General features: G+C 37.7%; 2 protein-coding genes across 3 annotated transcripts; one reads left to right on the forward strand and one right to left on the reverse strand.

Annotated features, from left to right (window-relative positions):
* The first annotated feature begins 977 nt into the window (after positions 1–977).
* On the forward strand, positions 978–11,418 carry spice1 (spindle and centriole associated protein 1). 2 transcript variants are annotated; one of them, XM_067435327.1, is made up of 18 exons: positions 978–1,026; positions 1,347–1,462; positions 1,566–1,613; positions 2,215–2,361; positions 3,301–3,403; positions 3,476–3,594; positions 3,667–3,749; positions 3,859–3,965; positions 4,062–4,181; positions 4,844–5,112; positions 5,200–5,331; positions 5,427–5,550; positions 5,668–5,784; positions 7,552–7,898; positions 8,777–8,963; positions 10,508–10,589; positions 10,797–10,860; positions 10,987–11,418. In XM_067435327.1, the coding sequence occupies exons 2-18, from the start codon at positions 1,370–1,372 to the stop codon at positions 11,038–11,040; spliced, it is 2,196 nt and encodes a 731-aa protein (XP_067291428.1). In that variant the 5' UTR covers positions 978–1,026; positions 1,347–1,369; the 3' UTR covers positions 11,041–11,418. The 2 variants fall into 2 exon arrangements, with proteins under 2 accessions (XP_067291428.1, XP_067291429.1); XM_067435328.1 differs by having other exon boundaries at positions 10,802–10,860.
* A 42-nt stretch (positions 11,419–11,460) lies between these two features.
* Positions 11,461–16,723, reverse strand: LOC137063993 (uncharacterized). Its single transcript, XM_067435326.1, has 7 exons — positions 16,308–16,723; positions 14,882–15,172; positions 14,750–14,788; positions 14,409–14,660; positions 14,158–14,262; positions 13,736–13,972; positions 11,461–13,187 (listed from the first exon to the last, which is right to left on the reverse strand). The coding sequence occupies exons 1-7, from the start codon at positions 16,339–16,341 to the stop codon at positions 11,839–11,841; spliced, it is 2,307 nt and encodes a 768-aa protein (XP_067291427.1). The 5' UTR covers positions 16,342–16,723; the 3' UTR covers positions 11,461–11,838.
* Between the last annotated feature and the right edge of the window lie 1,301 nt (positions 16,724–18,024).

Consider the following 18,024-nt stretch of genomic DNA (forward strand, 5'->3'; position numbering starts at 1 on the left):
AGGACTAAAAGATCGCTTGTGTGAATAAAAGGCACTATCAACAGCAGAAGGACAGAAAATGAGAAATTTAATGAAAAAAAAACTAAAAAGTAGCTAATATATTAACACAATTATTAAATAATGAACATGTTACATTTAAACAAACGGACAGACAAAAATAGGCTAAGTTTTATTTTATTAAAAGGCAATACTAATAATAAAAATAATACTAGGAAAAATAGCTACAGTAGCAGTGTAGTACAATATTTTATATCACAAATAAAGATAAGGATGTCACTTTAATATAGCCTAGACTGATATCGTTTTAGATTATCACTTACATACAAATAAAAACAAATCACCCAAAGAAAAAGAAAAGGTTTACTCACCTTCAAATATTTTGAAGAAATGTATTTCCACATAGGGCCTATAGCAAGTGAATAGGACTCAAACTGTTTGGTTACATATTCTTCTCAATATGTTCTTTTTGTTGAACAGACTACCTTTGAAGTCACTTGTAAAATGTAAAAAATAAAAAAATGGGTTCATTTGTGTTATATAACACTTATTTTAGTTTTTTCCATTTAAACAAACGAAGACCTTTTCTTTTTCTTCAAGCAAATCAAGTGTCAAGCTTGCAGAACTAAAAATAACAAGGCTAGCACATTTTAAGGCGACAGCGCACTCTGCTGGACAAATATTACGGGATCTTAGTAACGTAATAAAATATTCAAATGTATGAAACAAAGGCCACAATTAGCCTAGCTATATTTAACTTTTTATTTTATATTCCTTACCCATTTTTAAAATATATATATATATATATATATATATATATATATATATATATATATATATATATATATATATATATATATATATATATATATATATATATATATATATATATATATATATATATATTTGAAAACACAAAATACAGACCGCGAGGACTTTTATTTTAAACTGTGTTGTAGCGGGGCTTTTAAATTTGTCCTGATGAACGCTTCCTTAATCCTGTTACTACAGCACCAACCAAAACAAACGGTAAAATCTTTGTCTGTTGATTTTCTGTCAGTTTCAGTTAAAATAAGTCCAACTTATCTCGGTCATTAGCACGACTAGCTAGGATTTAACCAGGATGTTTTTGAATTTTTGCATGTCTGTGTTAAAAATAAATAAATAGATAACGTTAGAAGCTTTCGTAGTTTAGTAAAGCTTTCGTAATTCATAAATGTAAATGCCGTAACGCTCACTGTTCTGCAAATACTGAAAACTATTCCTGGTCAAAGTGCAGACTTTGGCATAATTTGGTAAACACAGCGTATATTATGTCCAGCAATAAGTTATATTGTTTGTTTACATAGGTGACACCTTCTGACACTGTGAGATGTCTTTAGTGCGAATGAACCGGCCTTTATATGGTGCTGGTAAAAGACCAGTGCGAACCAAGAAGGTGTCTGCACCAAAGAAAGACTGGGTGGTGAGAAATCTTAATGTAACCAATTATTCCTTTAAACCTTTTTTTTTTTTTTTTTTTTTTTTTGATTAGGTGTCTTATGATTTCTCTCTTTTCCTTTTTTTAGGGCACAGTCAATGATCTTTCATTGCTTAAAGCCACACCTGAGGAACTGGTAAGTTTACTGTGAAAGCGTTCAGTTCAGTTCAGTTTTATTCATCTGTTCAGGAAATTTATTTTGCACAAGTGTCAAACACATAACTTATACAATCACACACATCATTACAATTACAATTGATTTAACATAGAAATAGCCGTCGGTATGAATGAGTGTTTAAATCTCTTCGTTCTCCCCCTATTGCTCTATATCTACGACCTGATGGAAGTACCACAAACTCTCTATGTAATGGATGTGAAGAGGAATTCATTATCACATTGGCTTTTTTAATAATGCGCTCTTTAAAAATGGCTTGAACTGATATCTGTGTAACTCCAATAATCCTAGATGCAGTCTTGATTAACCTCATCAATCTATTCCTACTATACAAAGTAATACAGTCAAACCATATAATGATACAATAAGAAATAACAGATTCAATAAAACTCTGATAAAACAGTGTCATTAACACTTTACATACCTTAAAATATTTCATTTTCCTTAGGAAAAACAAGCGTTGTTGGGCCTTTTTACAAATGAAGTGTGTAAGTTTATATTGCATATATTCTTATGCATTTATTATTCAATTATATTTCTCCTTACATTGATCTCCTCTCAGGCCAGACGTCATGAGATACACAGATCTCAGAATAAAGTCGTGGCACAATGGGAATTAAGAGAAAAGGCTCTAACACACAGAAGGAGGAAAAAACAGCCCCCCAGCCCTTCAGGACTTGATAGAGCCCGACTCAACATCATCAGAGAGGTGCGTATAGATTACCAACAGGACACAGAATTGAGCTTCGTGATTACAACTGGAAATACATGTAATATGTTTTAAACCTTTAAAGTGTACTGTATCATATTTGATATGCAGATTTCTAGGCCTCCGAGTTATCAACGTGATGGAAACATGACTGAAAAACCTCATGCCTGTAGTCTGCTTTAACAGTTTATACCTTTTTTTAGCAAGTAAAATGCCATTTAGTGTAGTTGTAAAGATGTCTCCTTCAAGTTGTACATGTCATTTTGATGGGAAATCTTTAGGGATTTTTATAAAATAATTGTAAGAATAACTTGTATATTGTTTGTAATATTTCAAGATGAACACTGGACTAAAGCAGCTTCAGTTTACTTGTTTATCCATACAGCAAGAAAGAAATGATGTTAAAACGTATCAAGTATGATACATCAGGCTTTTAAATATTTTTTTTTGTACTCAACAAAACATGGATTATTGTATTAATCTCTCAATTATCATTACATTATATGTTTTGCCCCCTCAATAACAATACAGAGCATTGGTTCTAAAACTAATCATTCAAATCTCACAATTTAAGACGTATTATTGGAAGAGTTAGAGTGACAACTGCATTTATATGCAGTTTATGTGCAATGTAAATCGATTTACATCACACAATTTCTTCTTTTGGCCATACAAATCCCATGCACAAATATGCACCAAATTTTATTTTCCTCAATTTTTTCTCAGTTTGGTCTCTGAATGAATTTTTTTTTCATACACTAGTATGAACTCCACATTCTCCAATACTGTATCATACTTTAGTCATAACATCAGCAATAAAAGCCTGATGTATCAGATATGATACTCAATAAAAAGTATTTTTTAAAAGGTTCAGTAGACTTTTTCCCCCCAGCGTTTTACATATCAGATCAAAAAAAGATTATGAAAATATTTGTTTAGGTGTTTTCAGACCAGTGTCAGCTGCAGGATGTCATTGCACGATCAGACAGAGCTTTGGCTGTGGTGAAAGACCTGTTTGGTGATGCACCCCGTCGGCGTACAGGTAGTTGATTCTTGTGCCATTATCTGAATAAACAATATTATGTACATACAAGCTCATAAATGTTTGTTATAGGCTTCCCCACCATTACTGTGGCACCTGACTGTGAGTCTGACTCTGAGCTTCCTGTTCGTCAAAGACCTGATCCTCCAACCCAACTGTCATTACTCAGCCAGTCTATGATGGATCAGCAGGTACTGCTGCACAAGCACCGTTTACATCTTTTACTCTCTCTAATAAACCTAGACTAAAACAATCTTTTCTAGGCCCTGAATGAGTTGGAGGAGTGTGAAGAGGATCATGATGAAGTCCAGGATTCCTCTGTGCACCTCAACTCTATGATGCACAGGTGTGAAAGACTGTTCATTCACTGTTAATACCTCAACAAACAACTTGTAATACTGTTTTGATTGTTTTTAGCATGCCATTTAAAAAAAAAAAAAAACCTTTTTTTTCAGGAAGAGAAATCAGCGTAGGCTAAAGTCCTTTCCATGGGGTTCAGACCACCCGGAGCAAGATCTCCCCCAGACACCATGTAACACTGCAGTCAGAGAAGACCGGGCAGGTAATGAAGACATGAGCTACTTTATCTCATTGCAGGTTAGATGTGATGCCAAGTGGAATTTGTTTTATTTTAATCATCTATGTTCCTGTTGTCCAGCCCTCAATGCTACAGTGGCTGTACAGCGTTTAAAAGTCAGACAGACTCATCCTGATGTAAACCAGTCTACCTCTTTAGTCAACCAGGTTCTGAACCCAGAGCCGGATTCCTCTCAACCAGGTAGGACACCGTTATCACACATTTTTCTAAATGTATAAGATCGTTTGAATGGTACTATATACTACTGTTTAATGGGTTGGGGTCATTTTTAATAACATTTTATTCAAAAAGTAAAGACATTTTTGTTACAAAAGTAACAAAATAATATAATATAAATACAAATGTCACTGTTTGCATAATTATATTAAGCAGCACAACTTTTTAATATAGGTTATAACCTATTTTCTCAGCATATTGTCAGCAAAACATAAATTCACAATATGAAGGTGAAAGAAATTGTCTTTACTGTCACTATTGATCAATTTAATATATTCTTGCTAAATAAATGTATTAATTTCTTTAAGTTCCTTCCCAAATAAAATGAATAAAACATTCTTTATGACCCAAAACTTTTGAACGGTAGTACAGTTTTCTATTTCAGATAAATACTTCTTTTGATTTTTCTATTCATCAAAGAATCCTAAAAAAACTGTTTAGGATTTAAAACTGTTTATAACCGTTTTCAACATTGATAATAATCATAAATGTTTTATATAACTTTTGAATGGCAGTGTATATAACACAAGTATTTTCAATATTCTAATTTAAATATTAATCTTAACTTAAATGGGTTTATTTTAATTTATATATTTTTTCTTCTTCTTTTTTTTTTTTTTTTTTAGAAAAGAGAAGGTCAGTTCAAGCCAATAGGGGGTGCTCAGGACATACTTCTGTTCTGAATGGTTCAGGGTTGAGCTCTCTGGCAGGAAACCTGTCCAGTATGGAGCTTCTGCAGGGTATGCTTGAGCAAGTAGAGACTGAGCTGGACTCTCTAGACCAGCAGAAGCCCTTAAACTCGGAAGCCAGACCACAGCAAGAGAGACAGGGCCTCACCGGCTTCTCTGTGGCTCTAGTGGCAACACTTGGACGTCTAGCCAGGCATATCAAAAAAGTGAGGCCACACACAGGTGAAATCCAAAAGTTTTTTTTTTTTATTGTTCACATGAGTCACTTCCTCATTGACATCACTTGCACACAGAGAGAAGAGGAGGCTCTGAGAGAGGCAGAGGTGAGAAGGCAGCTAGAGGAGGAGGTGAAAGAGCAAAGGGCATTGATTGACGCCCTGACTGTGGAGTCACTAACACTGAGGGAAGAGAGCGCCACTCTGCAGGTGAACTATTTGTCCTTAAGCAATATTATCCAGATATTATTTGCAGGTTTGTCCATTTATGTGCCATTTTTGATGGTCTTGTTGCTTCCGTACAGGCCAGGCTGCAGCAGCAGATATCTGAATTAGAGCAGCGTCTAGATGCTGTAGTCCTGGTGGTGGGAAGACCGGATTCTGTAGAACCACACACAACAGTTCAAATCACAGATAACGCAGCTCAAAGTAACTACCACAAACTGCAGATCAACCCATCATGCACCACTGTTTTTAAGTATCTTACCATCATGATCTTGAGTATGTATCTGAACAGTGATTAAAGCAGTGTGTTGTGTTCTATAGAAAGCAGCAATCTGGATCAATCTAGCTGTACTGAAAAGGATCTACAGCAAAAGGACTTTGTCTCTGCAGCTGTTCTGCTCTCTCCTCCTCGCCAAAGAGATGGTCTGCCTCCCGCTGGTCAGTCTGAAGAGCACAAAGATCCCTCATTCTGAAAGTTTACACCACCTAGTGTTTAGGGCTCAAAACTAAATCAAACATCACTATTGTTGTTGTTCATACATCCTTAGTTCCATCTTAACATTGTAGAATCCCTACAAAAATCCCCATAGATACTAAAAACATGTCTCACACGCTAGAATTTGAACATCTTGAAATATCCACCTAGCAACCATTCTGAACCCCTTAGCAATACCCTTAAAATTTACTCAGAACTCCTTAGTGATGGATTAGCAAATACTAAACACTTTTTCCCCATAAAATGTAAAATAAAAATTTAAACACTCGCATTGTGAGTGACTAAATAATATCTATCATTAGCCATTGGCTAATAAATTCTTCGATTTACCTCGTGTGTGTGTGTGTTAGAGCAGTGGTTCCCAAACCTGTCCTGGAGGACCACCAGCCCTGCACATTTTGTATGTCTCCCTCATCAGACACACCCACTTCAGTTCTTGCAGTCTCTACTAATAAACTGATGAGTTGGATCAGGTGTGTCTGATGAGGGAAAGATGCAAAATGTGCAGGGCTGGTGGTCCTATTTTGGGAACCACTGTGTTAGAGGTTAAGAATAAGTTTAGCATGGATATATTTTCACTCTCACTGAACACTGAATGAAGGCGTAAGAGTTTCTCAGCTCATCTAAAGACGTACCGTAAACTCTAGTGTGAAGGTGCACAACTTGCCTTCGCTTTGCTGAAAGCATTTCTCATGTTTCTCACCATGCAGAATCAATGAACATGTTAATAATATTCTTTGTTGTATTTTCCTGTCAAAAGTTCTTGAGAATATTCTGCATAAATTTTTTTTTCCGGTAGTGGGCGGAACTAGTGCACAAATGGCAATCTCATTGGCTGGCGCTCATCTTTTCCTGTCCCTGTTTTGATTTCAGCAAATCAGTTTGAGCGAATGTTTGTCAACGCGATTAATATACATGAACCCACCAGCTCATCAATCCTTAGTGCTTTGTATATTGTTATTAGTAGTAGAATTAGTATTATTATCTTATTATATTACTATTAATTTTTTTTTACAGAAACACCAACAATATCTAACAATATCTAGCAGCAACACAAGTCATAAGCTCAGTTAAATGGCAAATATGCATTCATACATTAATCCATACAACAGTTTTAATTCTGATTACTAAAGTTTTATAATTAAATAGTCTAATGCTAGATTGACTGATGAGTGTACGTTCAGATATTTAAAAAGCTGTGCCATTTTACAAAGATATTGATAAATGTAGTGTAATTTATTTATATATATATATATATATATATATATATATATATATATATATATAATATTATTTTATTTGTATAAAAGTATAATATAATAAAGTATATCAGTCTAGTGACTAAACCAAAACATTTACTAGCCAATGGTGATTCTATTGCCAAGGTGTGCATAGAGGGTTGCTTGTGCTGCCTAGCAACCACTCAGAATACCTTAGAAACTGCATAGCAATGCCCTGGCAACCACTCAATCGCCTTAACATGGTGGTGGTGGGTTTGCATGAGCAAAACAACTAATTTTCTTCAGAAAATAATGACAAGTGTGTTGTGCTTCCGTAACTATACCAACAATCAAATTTTAATTATTGTTTAAGATTAAAAAAAATCTGTATTTCTATCTTTGGAAGTTACTTTTCTCTTTTGAAAGTTGAAGTTTAAATGACTCATGAATGTGAGTATGACTCAACAGTATTTCTCTTACTTCTCCCAGTGTATCGTCCACATTCACACGCACCCCCACTTCCCTACAGTGGCTCCTATTCAGCAACAGGAAGCCAGGGTTCGCTGGAGGACTTCGACATCTCCATCTCTCCTTCCTCCTTTGCCAGCCTACCACGGCCCACTCCTCTGCTGGACGATCTCTCACAGGACACCATGCTAGGGGAGATCGCCGAACTGACCCGTCAGAATGCAGCGATTCGGGCCCAGTTGGGGCAGCACCGACCATCTCCAACTGGAGCTTCAGTATCGAGGGAGCAGAACGCAGAGCGGCTGTCCTCAAAAAATTCTGTAGTTAGACAAGTGTCGCCCTCTACAGAGCCACAGCGCACACAGCAGGTTAGTTGCATATTGTGGAATGGGTGTAAGTTAGTTTTTCATATCGTATACCTCACAACTTTATTTCTAATAATTGTGCCTTTATATCTCACAACAGTATTTTTTGTGGAAACAGTGACGCTTTTTTATTCATCTAGGATTCTTTGATGAATATTAAGTAAAAAAAACATCATTTATTTGAGATAGAAATCTTTTGTAACATTATAAATGTATTTTACTGTCACTTTGAACAATTTAAAATGTCCATGTTAAATAAAAGTAATTTTTACTAAATCTTTTACTAAGCTTTTAAACCCTTTTCTCACATTTGCCAAGATTTCTCATAATTGTTCCATTTTATCTTAAACATTAAGATTTTTTTGTGGCGATATGAAGGCACAATTAAGAGCAATTATAAAATCTCGCAATTGCAACTTTATATCTTAATTCTTTTCATAATTGCACCTTTCTAATCTGACAATTGACCATTTTTCTTCATTGGAATTATTCTTTCTAAAATATATATATATATGCGCGCATATGCCTCATTCATTCATTTTATTATAAATCTAAGAGTTCCGATTCTTGATTATAATTGGCCAAGCTGCGTTTGAAGCCATTGAAAACTACTCTATAAACACACACCCGTGACTTCATTCTGTTAAACATTGCTGAAGAACCACATTGCTTGGAGGGAGAATTATTATACTATTTATTTAGTTTTTTTGCTGTGTCTATTTTATGAAATTTTGTCTTGTTTATGTAGTAACGTTTTTATAAAAGTAATACTTGCTGGGGATTTCTGCTTTATTTCAAGCTTTATTTCACAATTACAAAAACTGGCTTCCATAGTACACAGTGATGTGGTAGTTTCTTACATTTACATATTTTTTGTTCAGTCTGTGTGTGTCGAGAGACTATCCTCAACGATGGAGATGGAACAAAAACTGCAGGAGTTGAACCGCCAAAGTGCCGAAGCAAGAGCTAAACTACTAGAGCTCATTGAACAACAAAAGCAGAGCACCTCCCTCAGTGTTTCCCCTGCCATTTCCCCAGTACCTCCTCACTCCAGCAGCACTCATACAAGTGTGTGTGTGTAGGGGGGCGGTTTAAATCATTCTCAATTGTCAATGTGTGTGTGTCTTATATATATATATATATATATATAGCTATTTTGCAAGTTCTCCCATTTTTAACTGTTTATTTGTGTGATATAGCTGCAAATAAGTATTTGAACACCTGAGAAAATCAATATTAATATTTGGTACAGTAGCCTTTGTTTGCAATTACAGAGGTCAAACGATTCCTGTAGTTTTTCACCCGGTTTGCACACTCTGCAGGAGGGATTTTGGCCCACTCCTCCACACAGATCTTCTCTAGATCAGTCAGGTTTCTGGCCTGTCGCTGTGAAACACGGAGTTTGAGCTCCCTCCAAAGATTCTCTATTGGGTTTAGGTCTGGAGACTGTCTAGGTCACGCCAGAACCATGATATGCTTCTTAAAGAGCCACTCCTTGGTTATCCTGGCTGTGTGCTTCGGGTCATTGTCATGTTGGAAGACCCAGCTTCGACCCATCTTGAATGCTCTAACTGAGGGAAAGAGGTTGTTCCCCCCAAAAAATCTCACAATACATGGCCCCGGTCATCCTCTCCTTAATACAGTGCAGTCGCCCTGTCCCATGTCCAGAAAAACACCCCCAAAACATGATGCTTCAAAGTAGGGATGATGTTCTTAGGATGGTACTCATCATTCTTCTTCCTCCAAACACGTTTAGTGGAATTATGACCAAAAAGTTCTATTTTGGTCTCATCTGACCACATCACTTTCTCCCATGACTCCTCTGGATCATCCAAATGGTCATTGGCAATCTTAAGATGGGCCTGGACATGTGCTGGTTTAAGCAGAGGAACCTTCCGTGCCATGCATGATTTCAAACCATGACATCTTAGTGTATTACCAAGAGTAACCTTGGAAACGGTGGTCCCAGCTCTTTTCAAGTCATTGACCAGCGTGTAGTTCTGGGCTGATTTCTCACCTTTCTAAGGATCCTTGAGACCCCACGAGGTGAGATTTTGCATGGAGCCCCAGTCTGAGGGAGATTGACAATCATGTTTAGCTTCTTCCCTTTTCTAATGATTGCTCCAACAGTGGACCTTTTTTCACCAAGCTGCTTGGCAATTTCTGCGTAGCCCTTTCCAGCCTTGTGGAGGTGTACAATTGCCTTATGACTGGTGTCTTTTTGCAACGACCTCAAACAGGTGCATCTAGTTTAGGATAATAAATAAAGTGGAGGTGGATATTTTAAAGGCAAACTAACAGGCCTGTGAGGGTCAGAATTCTAGTTGATAGACAGGTGTTCAAATACTTATTTGCAGCTTTATCATACAAATAAATAATTTTAAAAAATCATATATTGTGATTTCTGTTTTGTTTTTTTTAAGATTATGTCTCTTACACTGGACATGCACCTATGATGACAATTTCAGACCCCTCCATGATTTCCAAGTGGAAGAACTTGCAAAATAGCAGGGTGTTCAAATATTTATTTTCCTTATTTATATATATATATATATATATATATATATATATATATATATATATATATATATATGACCATTTATGTTTTACAGTTGTTAGAGAATTTACATCACAGCAGTTTTTAACACTTCCTGAGAGAAACCATTCACCACAACCCAGTGCAAGCAATCGAAGGTGAGTTATGAAAAGCCAAGAACAGATTTGCTTGTAAGATATTATATATTCGTATAATTAAAAACTGATTATAAACTGTAATATATATATATATATATATATATATATATATATATATATATATATATATATATATACAGTATAATTAAAACTGATAAAAGTGACATAAAGTAAATAAAAATGACATTTTCAAATCTCTTTTCTAAGGTCAGCAGGAACAGTCTCAACACAAAGTTTAGACAGTGTGGAAATCCAGAGCATTGAGAATCAAGTATGAGATATAATTGTACATTTTCTATGCACATATAACCATCTATATGTAGTAGTTTTCTATCAATAACTGAAGTTATTAATTTTACATATTCATGCTTGCAAACTTATCTTTTATTTCTGACAGGTGGAAAAGCTGAATAGAGAGGGGTGGTTTGCATTGTCAGCTCATGTCAAGTGACACAAAGAATATTGTCTATGCATATCATATTTCCATGCACAATAGCATTCCAAATATACTTGACACCCTAGTTTGGTTTTAATCACAACATAACATCCTGACTACTGCACCCATGTAATGCTCATGTTGAGAATGTGATGCCTTGTGGGCCTGCCTATGCATAGGAAGTCGGACAAGGTAACAGGTGTTTGCATCATCAGATCGATAAATAAACACTAGATGACTTCAGTCTTTCTTGGAGACAGTTTAACCTATTGTGTAATCCTCCACTATATGAAGTATTTTAAATATCAGTATGCATGTAGACGTTCTTGACTGACTGTTCAACTTTATTTAGTGTATTGTTTTTATATAGTTTTTTTAAGTGCACAACACCACAATAAATTTTAGATAATTAAATTCTTTATTGTGTTTGTTTTGTATTTAACATTTGTATTGGCATTTTCCCACTGTAAGGGCATTTAAAAAAGGCAAAGGAGTTAAAAATTTAACAAAAACAGTAGGGCTTGACATTTCAGATTTTCATAGCACTGGTATGAAAACAAAACCATTAGTTTTCTTTAAATAATTGCTATTATTGATTGATTATCACTAGCATAGCACCATATAAACCACCCAATGGGAATAAACAGCAAATAATACTTTTGATATGCTTTAAACAGAATGATTTTTCAGAGTTTTAAAAGAACAAATATTCCATGTAATCTTTAATACAAGGTCATAAAATGAATCTATAAATGTTGAAAAATATTCTTTCAAATACTTTTTATGAATAACAATATGTCAAATACCTGTATTTTAATCTACATCACAGTTCCTATGTGGTACAGCCCACAGCCTTCCACTCCTGTATATAAATTTGACCTCACACTCTAAAGCGGTGGTCTTGACTTTAAAGCAGCAGCCTTCATCCCTGAGCTGAGAGGAGTGTCTCTGAGCCAGTGCCTGTAGCTCATCCCAGCTGCTACTTTCTCCTTCTCTGACCCACACTTTCCCGCCTACCTCGACCAGAACGTTGCCGCCGCACCACTGCATGTCGCGCATCCCCTCTGCTTTGAGCAAATACATGCATGCGCAGCGTGGCTCGCACACCTTAAAGCGCCCCCTCTCCTCTTCATAGCAAAGGCAATGCAGCCGTACCAGGAAAGTCGTGGGTTCTGATGTAATAAAACGCAGGACCTCCTCCACCCCATTATCGATGGCGACAGGCCCGTGAACCCTGTTGACAGAAAAGAGCTTTGCGGCGCCGATTATCCGTACCGATTCCAGAATGAACTGGAAGTTGTGGTGCTCGCCAAGTTGTAAGTAGCTCTGCAATTCGGATAGGGTCTCCTGGTGCAGCTGCATGAGAGAGCCCAAACCCAGCTGCTCGGGATTGAACTCTAACACAGAAAGTAAGCGATGCCGGACTCCAGCATCAAAGGCTTCGGAGTTAAAAGCAGGATTTGACAAGACAAACCGCACGTGTTGAGAGACCGTAGCAGTGGACGCATTTGAAAAGTCAATGGTGGTTCGCGTGGGCTGCACCACATCTAGGAGACGTGCGATACGAATGCAAGCCTCTACATGCTGTCTAGCTAGAAGGGTTGCATCTTGGTCTGAAGAGGATGGAACCATACCGCTCAGTGCTTTACGGATGACCCGTGCAGAGACGCCCTGGAAGGAAGTGACCCGGTGTAGCCTGCTGGGCCTGCAGGAGAACAACCCCTCAACTGAAGAGGACAGCTGGAGGCCTTCCTGGAGGGGATGCAGGTCTCGTAGCACCTGAGCGAGGACTCTCACGCTTTGCAGCAGACTCTCAGCATCCCCTTCAGTCCAGCACTGCTCCACTTCCTGCAGCAAAGCAGCCTCCACTCTGCCGCTGGCACTCAGCTGCTCGATCATACCTAGTAAGCCTCCGGTAGGCTTCGCCTCTGGCTCCTCCAGAACCTCTGCCATGCAGTCCCACACCAGAAAACTGAAGATGGCCCACACGGTGCGCTGATCTGTGCAGTCACCAGGACACAGATGGTCCCAGCTGCGTAAGTGGTCCTGATCGTGCAGGTGGTCCCAGCTGTGGAGGTGACTGTGGATCCCACTGCGGAGGAGATTCTCAGCCTTTTGCAGCAGCCTCAACAGCAGACACCCCCTCTCCGAGAGCTGGACCCCTACAGATGACAACCAGAGGCATTCATGTTGGTTTCATATAGTTTTGATATATATGAAATGAGTCAAACCAAAAACTACTTGCGCATTTCTTCTCAAGAATTTATTTAATGATTTTTTTTTCTTCATTATATCAGGACAGTTGTTACACTCTAACATTTGTAATTTTATTAATAATAATAAGAAGCATATTGCTTCTTATGCACTCTGCTTAAATTGTCATAATTTTCACATCCTCATGTGGTTCCAAACTTTCCAAACACAAAAGATGATATTTTGAAGAACGTTGGTGACCATTGACTTCCATAATATGAACAAAAAACACAGACACATTTCTAAAAAATATCTTCTTTTATGATTCACAGAAGAAAGAAAGTCATACAGGTTTGGAACGACATGAGGGTGAATTTTAGGTGAACTATGCCTAAAAAAGATTTAAAAATTATAATGAATAAATTATAATACATTTTTAATATTAACACATATTAGCTTTATGAAGGCCCAGGTCAAGCCCAAGATGGATTTCCCTTGATAGGCCACCATGACTTACACTGAGGGCTGAGTTCCGACACTCTGCTCAGTAGTCTATCAGCGTCTTGCGTCTTCTCCATATACAGGGACACTAGAGCCTCCAGCTGGGCTGAGTCTTCTATTGCGACGCCTTCGAGAAGGTATTCCCTGACTGTCCGACGTGGCAAACCCACCGCCACACCAATCTCACAGACATTAAACCTAATCTCATCTCCCACAGTCAAGCCCAGCTGAGCCATGACCTGCTGCAGGCCTCCTGATGGAAACAACGCAGTTCAGCAAACTTAGATCTTAGATTCATTTTGGACAGTGGTGTCCCCCTAGAATGTGATTTCAAATAAGGGGGACCAAATTTATTAGCCATATACAGTATATTTCTTACCACAAGTCAGTCTCTCACATATTTTTCAACAAAATAATTAATGTTGAAATATGAATCACCTGACAACGGTAAAGCTGCCCTCAATTGACCTCTGGTTTCCTCCACTGCTATCTGCACGCAGCTGCCTTTAGCTTCTTTATTAAGGTCTTCAACCAAACTATTCACTGAAAAACGCACAAATGTAAATAAAAATTGAGAACAGGTGACTGAATTCCTAGCTGAAACTATCAGGAGTTCTAACAGATGCTTGTTGCTTTTTTATGGCATAATAATTCATTGCATGCATTAAGATTATAATATTGCTGCTGACCATTAAGTTCCTCAGCTAGCTGTTTGTCTTCATTTTGTAGCGCTGTGTAAAAGCTCTTGCATGCTTTTTCTCCTTTTTTCAGGCAGATGGACAGCAGGGTTTTGGCTTGCTGGGTCGGGATAAGTATGGCTTCGATATTCTCCAACTCCAACTGAGTCAGAATGCCTTTAGAGAAGAGATCGTAGGAGACTGGAAGAACAGCACAGCCCAAGCGTGAGCTCAGGACACTAAGCCGAGCCTGTAAGTGACGTTCTGCATGGAGACATGGCAATTGTGAGGGCTGGGAGACATTTACATTGATTTAATAAAAGTGGAAATGCTGAGAATATGTAATGTCCTACCTGTTGGACCTTGCTGAACACATGTTGTTTGGTACTGATCTAAAATAAAAGCACAAAACATTTAGTATTTACATCCTGCTACTGTATTCACGCTTTAAGACAGAATGCAACTTTATGCATGATGTAGCATACCTTCTCCTGTCAACCAGGTTTGAAGACGCGGGTAATGTCTCTTGCATTTTCTCAGACACTCCATGAATCTAGAGGCACCGCTTTCGTCCATCTGAGCGTCAACAATCTCTAGAAGTTTTCGGGCTTTGTTGGGTGGCGTTCGCTCAGCCTCAATTTCATAACAGTTTTCTCTAGAGAGCAGCCCAACAGATATAACACAATCTAGAAGAGGGCCCAGGTGATAGAGGGCATCCACCAGAAGCATCTGTGAAGACAGGAGCCGGGCCTTCACAGTTGGCTTCTCCTCTGGTACTATAGGGAGAGCGGGGTAAGATGAGCCATTCAAGTTTTTACTCTGGTTTTCCACTTAGATTTCAAAATGTTTTATGTCAATTCAAATGATTAGACATACATATAACCAGTGTTGAGGAAAGTTACTTCGAAATGTAGTGCATTACAATATTGTGTTACTCCATTAAAAAGTAACTAATTGGGTTACTTAGTTACTTTTTAAGAAAAGTAATGCGTTTTTGCGTTACTTTTTTACATCTTTGTTTTTCATTAAAAAAAAGTTCTATGTGAAATAATGAACCTCGGGCTGAGGAAAAAATGCAAATTTACACATGTACAGTAGAGTACATGCAAACAAACCTTTCGGCTGTGATTCCGTTCTGGATAATGGAAAATAGGATGCAGGAGAAAGAAGTTTAACACTCTTACTTCTTCAATAAAAATCTAAAGTAATTTTGCTTTTGGTTTGACTGAATCGTTGAAAGTTAGCAGCAAAACATTGGTCAATAAAGGTAGGTTAAATGCATAAAAATACTTCTTTTATTTTATATTTAATTATTAGAGTTTTACATAGTATTCTGATATTGCATTTGACTCATTTTATTCAGTACTTAATATTTATTGTGCAAGTGAGATGAATTAATGCTCACATTTCTTAGTATTGTAGTCTAGAACTACAATAACATGTTCACACAGCGTATTTGCACTTACTCTCGATTTTTCTCCACATGGAGAAAAGAGAGCTGTCAGTCAAATAAATGTGATAAAGTAACTTGTTACTTTTTTGAAAAAGTAACTCAGATATTTTGTTGTAAATTTTAAAAGTAATGCGTTACTTTACTAGTTACTTGAAAAATGAATCTGATTACATAACTCGAGTCAAGTTTCTTGTAATGCATTACCCCAACACTGCACTTTAAAAATTCTCCAGGACCAGTATGTGTTTGTGTGTGTGTGTGTGTGTGTGTGTGTGTGTGTGTGTGTGTGTGTGTGTGTGTGTGTGTGTGTGTGTGTGTGCTAGATAGATAGATAGATAGATAGATAGATAGATAGATAGATAGATAGATAGATAGATAGATAGACAGATAGACAGATAGACAGATAGATAGACAGATAGCAGACAGCAGACAGACAGACAGACAGACATGAAACTTACCCGAATTGTGGGGTCTGTTGGGTGCGGAAGCCATCACAATATTATATGGGCATTAAAACTCATCTTCAAACTATAAGATGTCCATTCAAAAGTTTAACTTTCATATTCCACGCGATTCATCCATGTCAGTTCAGTTAATGGAAATCCCGAAGCGAGGCAGACATTTGAATGACGATGACAGAACGTCATTTACTTTCTGTGTAAAATAAATAAATAAATGATATAGCCTACTTACTACTAGAGTTACCCGACTTTAAAACATCGGCTAAATGTCAGTTTCTAGTGCATGTCTCGAGCAGTTCCTCAATGTACCACTTCCTGGAAGTAGTGAACATGCCGGACAGCTTCAAGTATGAGTCAACAAGTTTCATATTCATAAGCAAAAGTTAAAATCTCGGCTCGTTTTGAAAATTAATCTTTATGAACGTGGGATTTTTAAGGTTAAGTACACTTTATAGTTAATTATATGGGCGTGATCGTGGGGAGGGGGGGGGGGTCAGTTTATGCCAGTCACATATGTTAATCTCGAGTATAGCTATTCCTCATATCTCCGAAGTCTTTGGTTTTATCAAAAGGCAAATACGCTGTACTGATTCTTTCCGAAAATAGCCTAACTCAATTGAAGACCTGCAGTGGGCGGAGCTGATCACAAGCACAAACAAACACACACACACACACACACACACACACACACACACACACACACACGAAACACACAATCATAATCCCTAGTCTAGATAACTTTCGATTACGTTCGTGTTACATGCACCGGTTGCCAAAACAGACATGCGGTTTCGACTCGACTGGGAAAAAAATAAACGGTGTCCAACTCTGGGTTATTTGAAAGCTGAAAGTTATCTTTAGGGCCCAAGCCCTGAAAGGGCGCAGAGCCCTATTGTTCTTCTAAGGATTATTATTATTATTATTATTATTATTAGGGCCCAAGCCCTGAAAGGGCGAAGAGCCCTATTGTTCTTCTAAGGATTATTTGTTATTATTATTTATTATTATTTTTTTACGCGACTATTTGGGCATTTTTGGGGCCCTTCCCGTGCTCGAAAACTCTTGAAACTTTGCACACGCATCAGAATGCGCGGCCATCAGGGCCGGGCTGAGGCTGGGACCCGGGCGTGGCAGGGGGGCTCGACAGCGCCCCCTAAAGTGGGCTCTGAAAACGTGGTCTATAAATCAAAGCGACTTGCACGTACATATATGAAACTCGGTACACATATAGAGCTCATCGGGCCGAACAACTTTCGTGCTCTAAGTTATGCGTCAGCCCAACAGGAAGTGAGCTATTAGGGGTTGTTGAACGCATGCTGTGGAACACATGCTTTGGAATTTGCGATACTCCTCCTAGACGATTCACCCGATCAGCAACAAACTCGGTCAGCGTGAAGTCAACACACTGAGGATGCCAAATTGCGAGCAACTTTTTGATATCTCAAACGGTTTGGCCGTGGCGAAGAGACGAATTTATGGCGAGAAAAGGGAAACAGGAAGTGTGTTATAACTTCTGCATACATTAATTCATTTTGATGAAACTTCAGATGTGTGTTCGTTGTAAGAGGCCGATCACATGGATATGACTTTTGTGAGTCAAAGTTATAGCGCCACCAACTGGCAGCAGGAAGTGTGTCACTTTTGTCCAAAGTGGGGGGGTTAGTTTTATCTACATTCACCAAACTCGGTATATATATTGTACATTTTGAGCCGG

This window comes from Pseudorasbora parva, chromosome 24, assembly GCF_024679245.1.
Source record: "Pseudorasbora parva isolate DD20220531a chromosome 24, ASM2467924v1, whole genome shotgun sequence".
In the NCBI taxonomy this organism is placed as follows: Eukaryota; Metazoa; Chordata; class Actinopteri; order Cypriniformes; family Gobionidae; genus Pseudorasbora; species Pseudorasbora parva.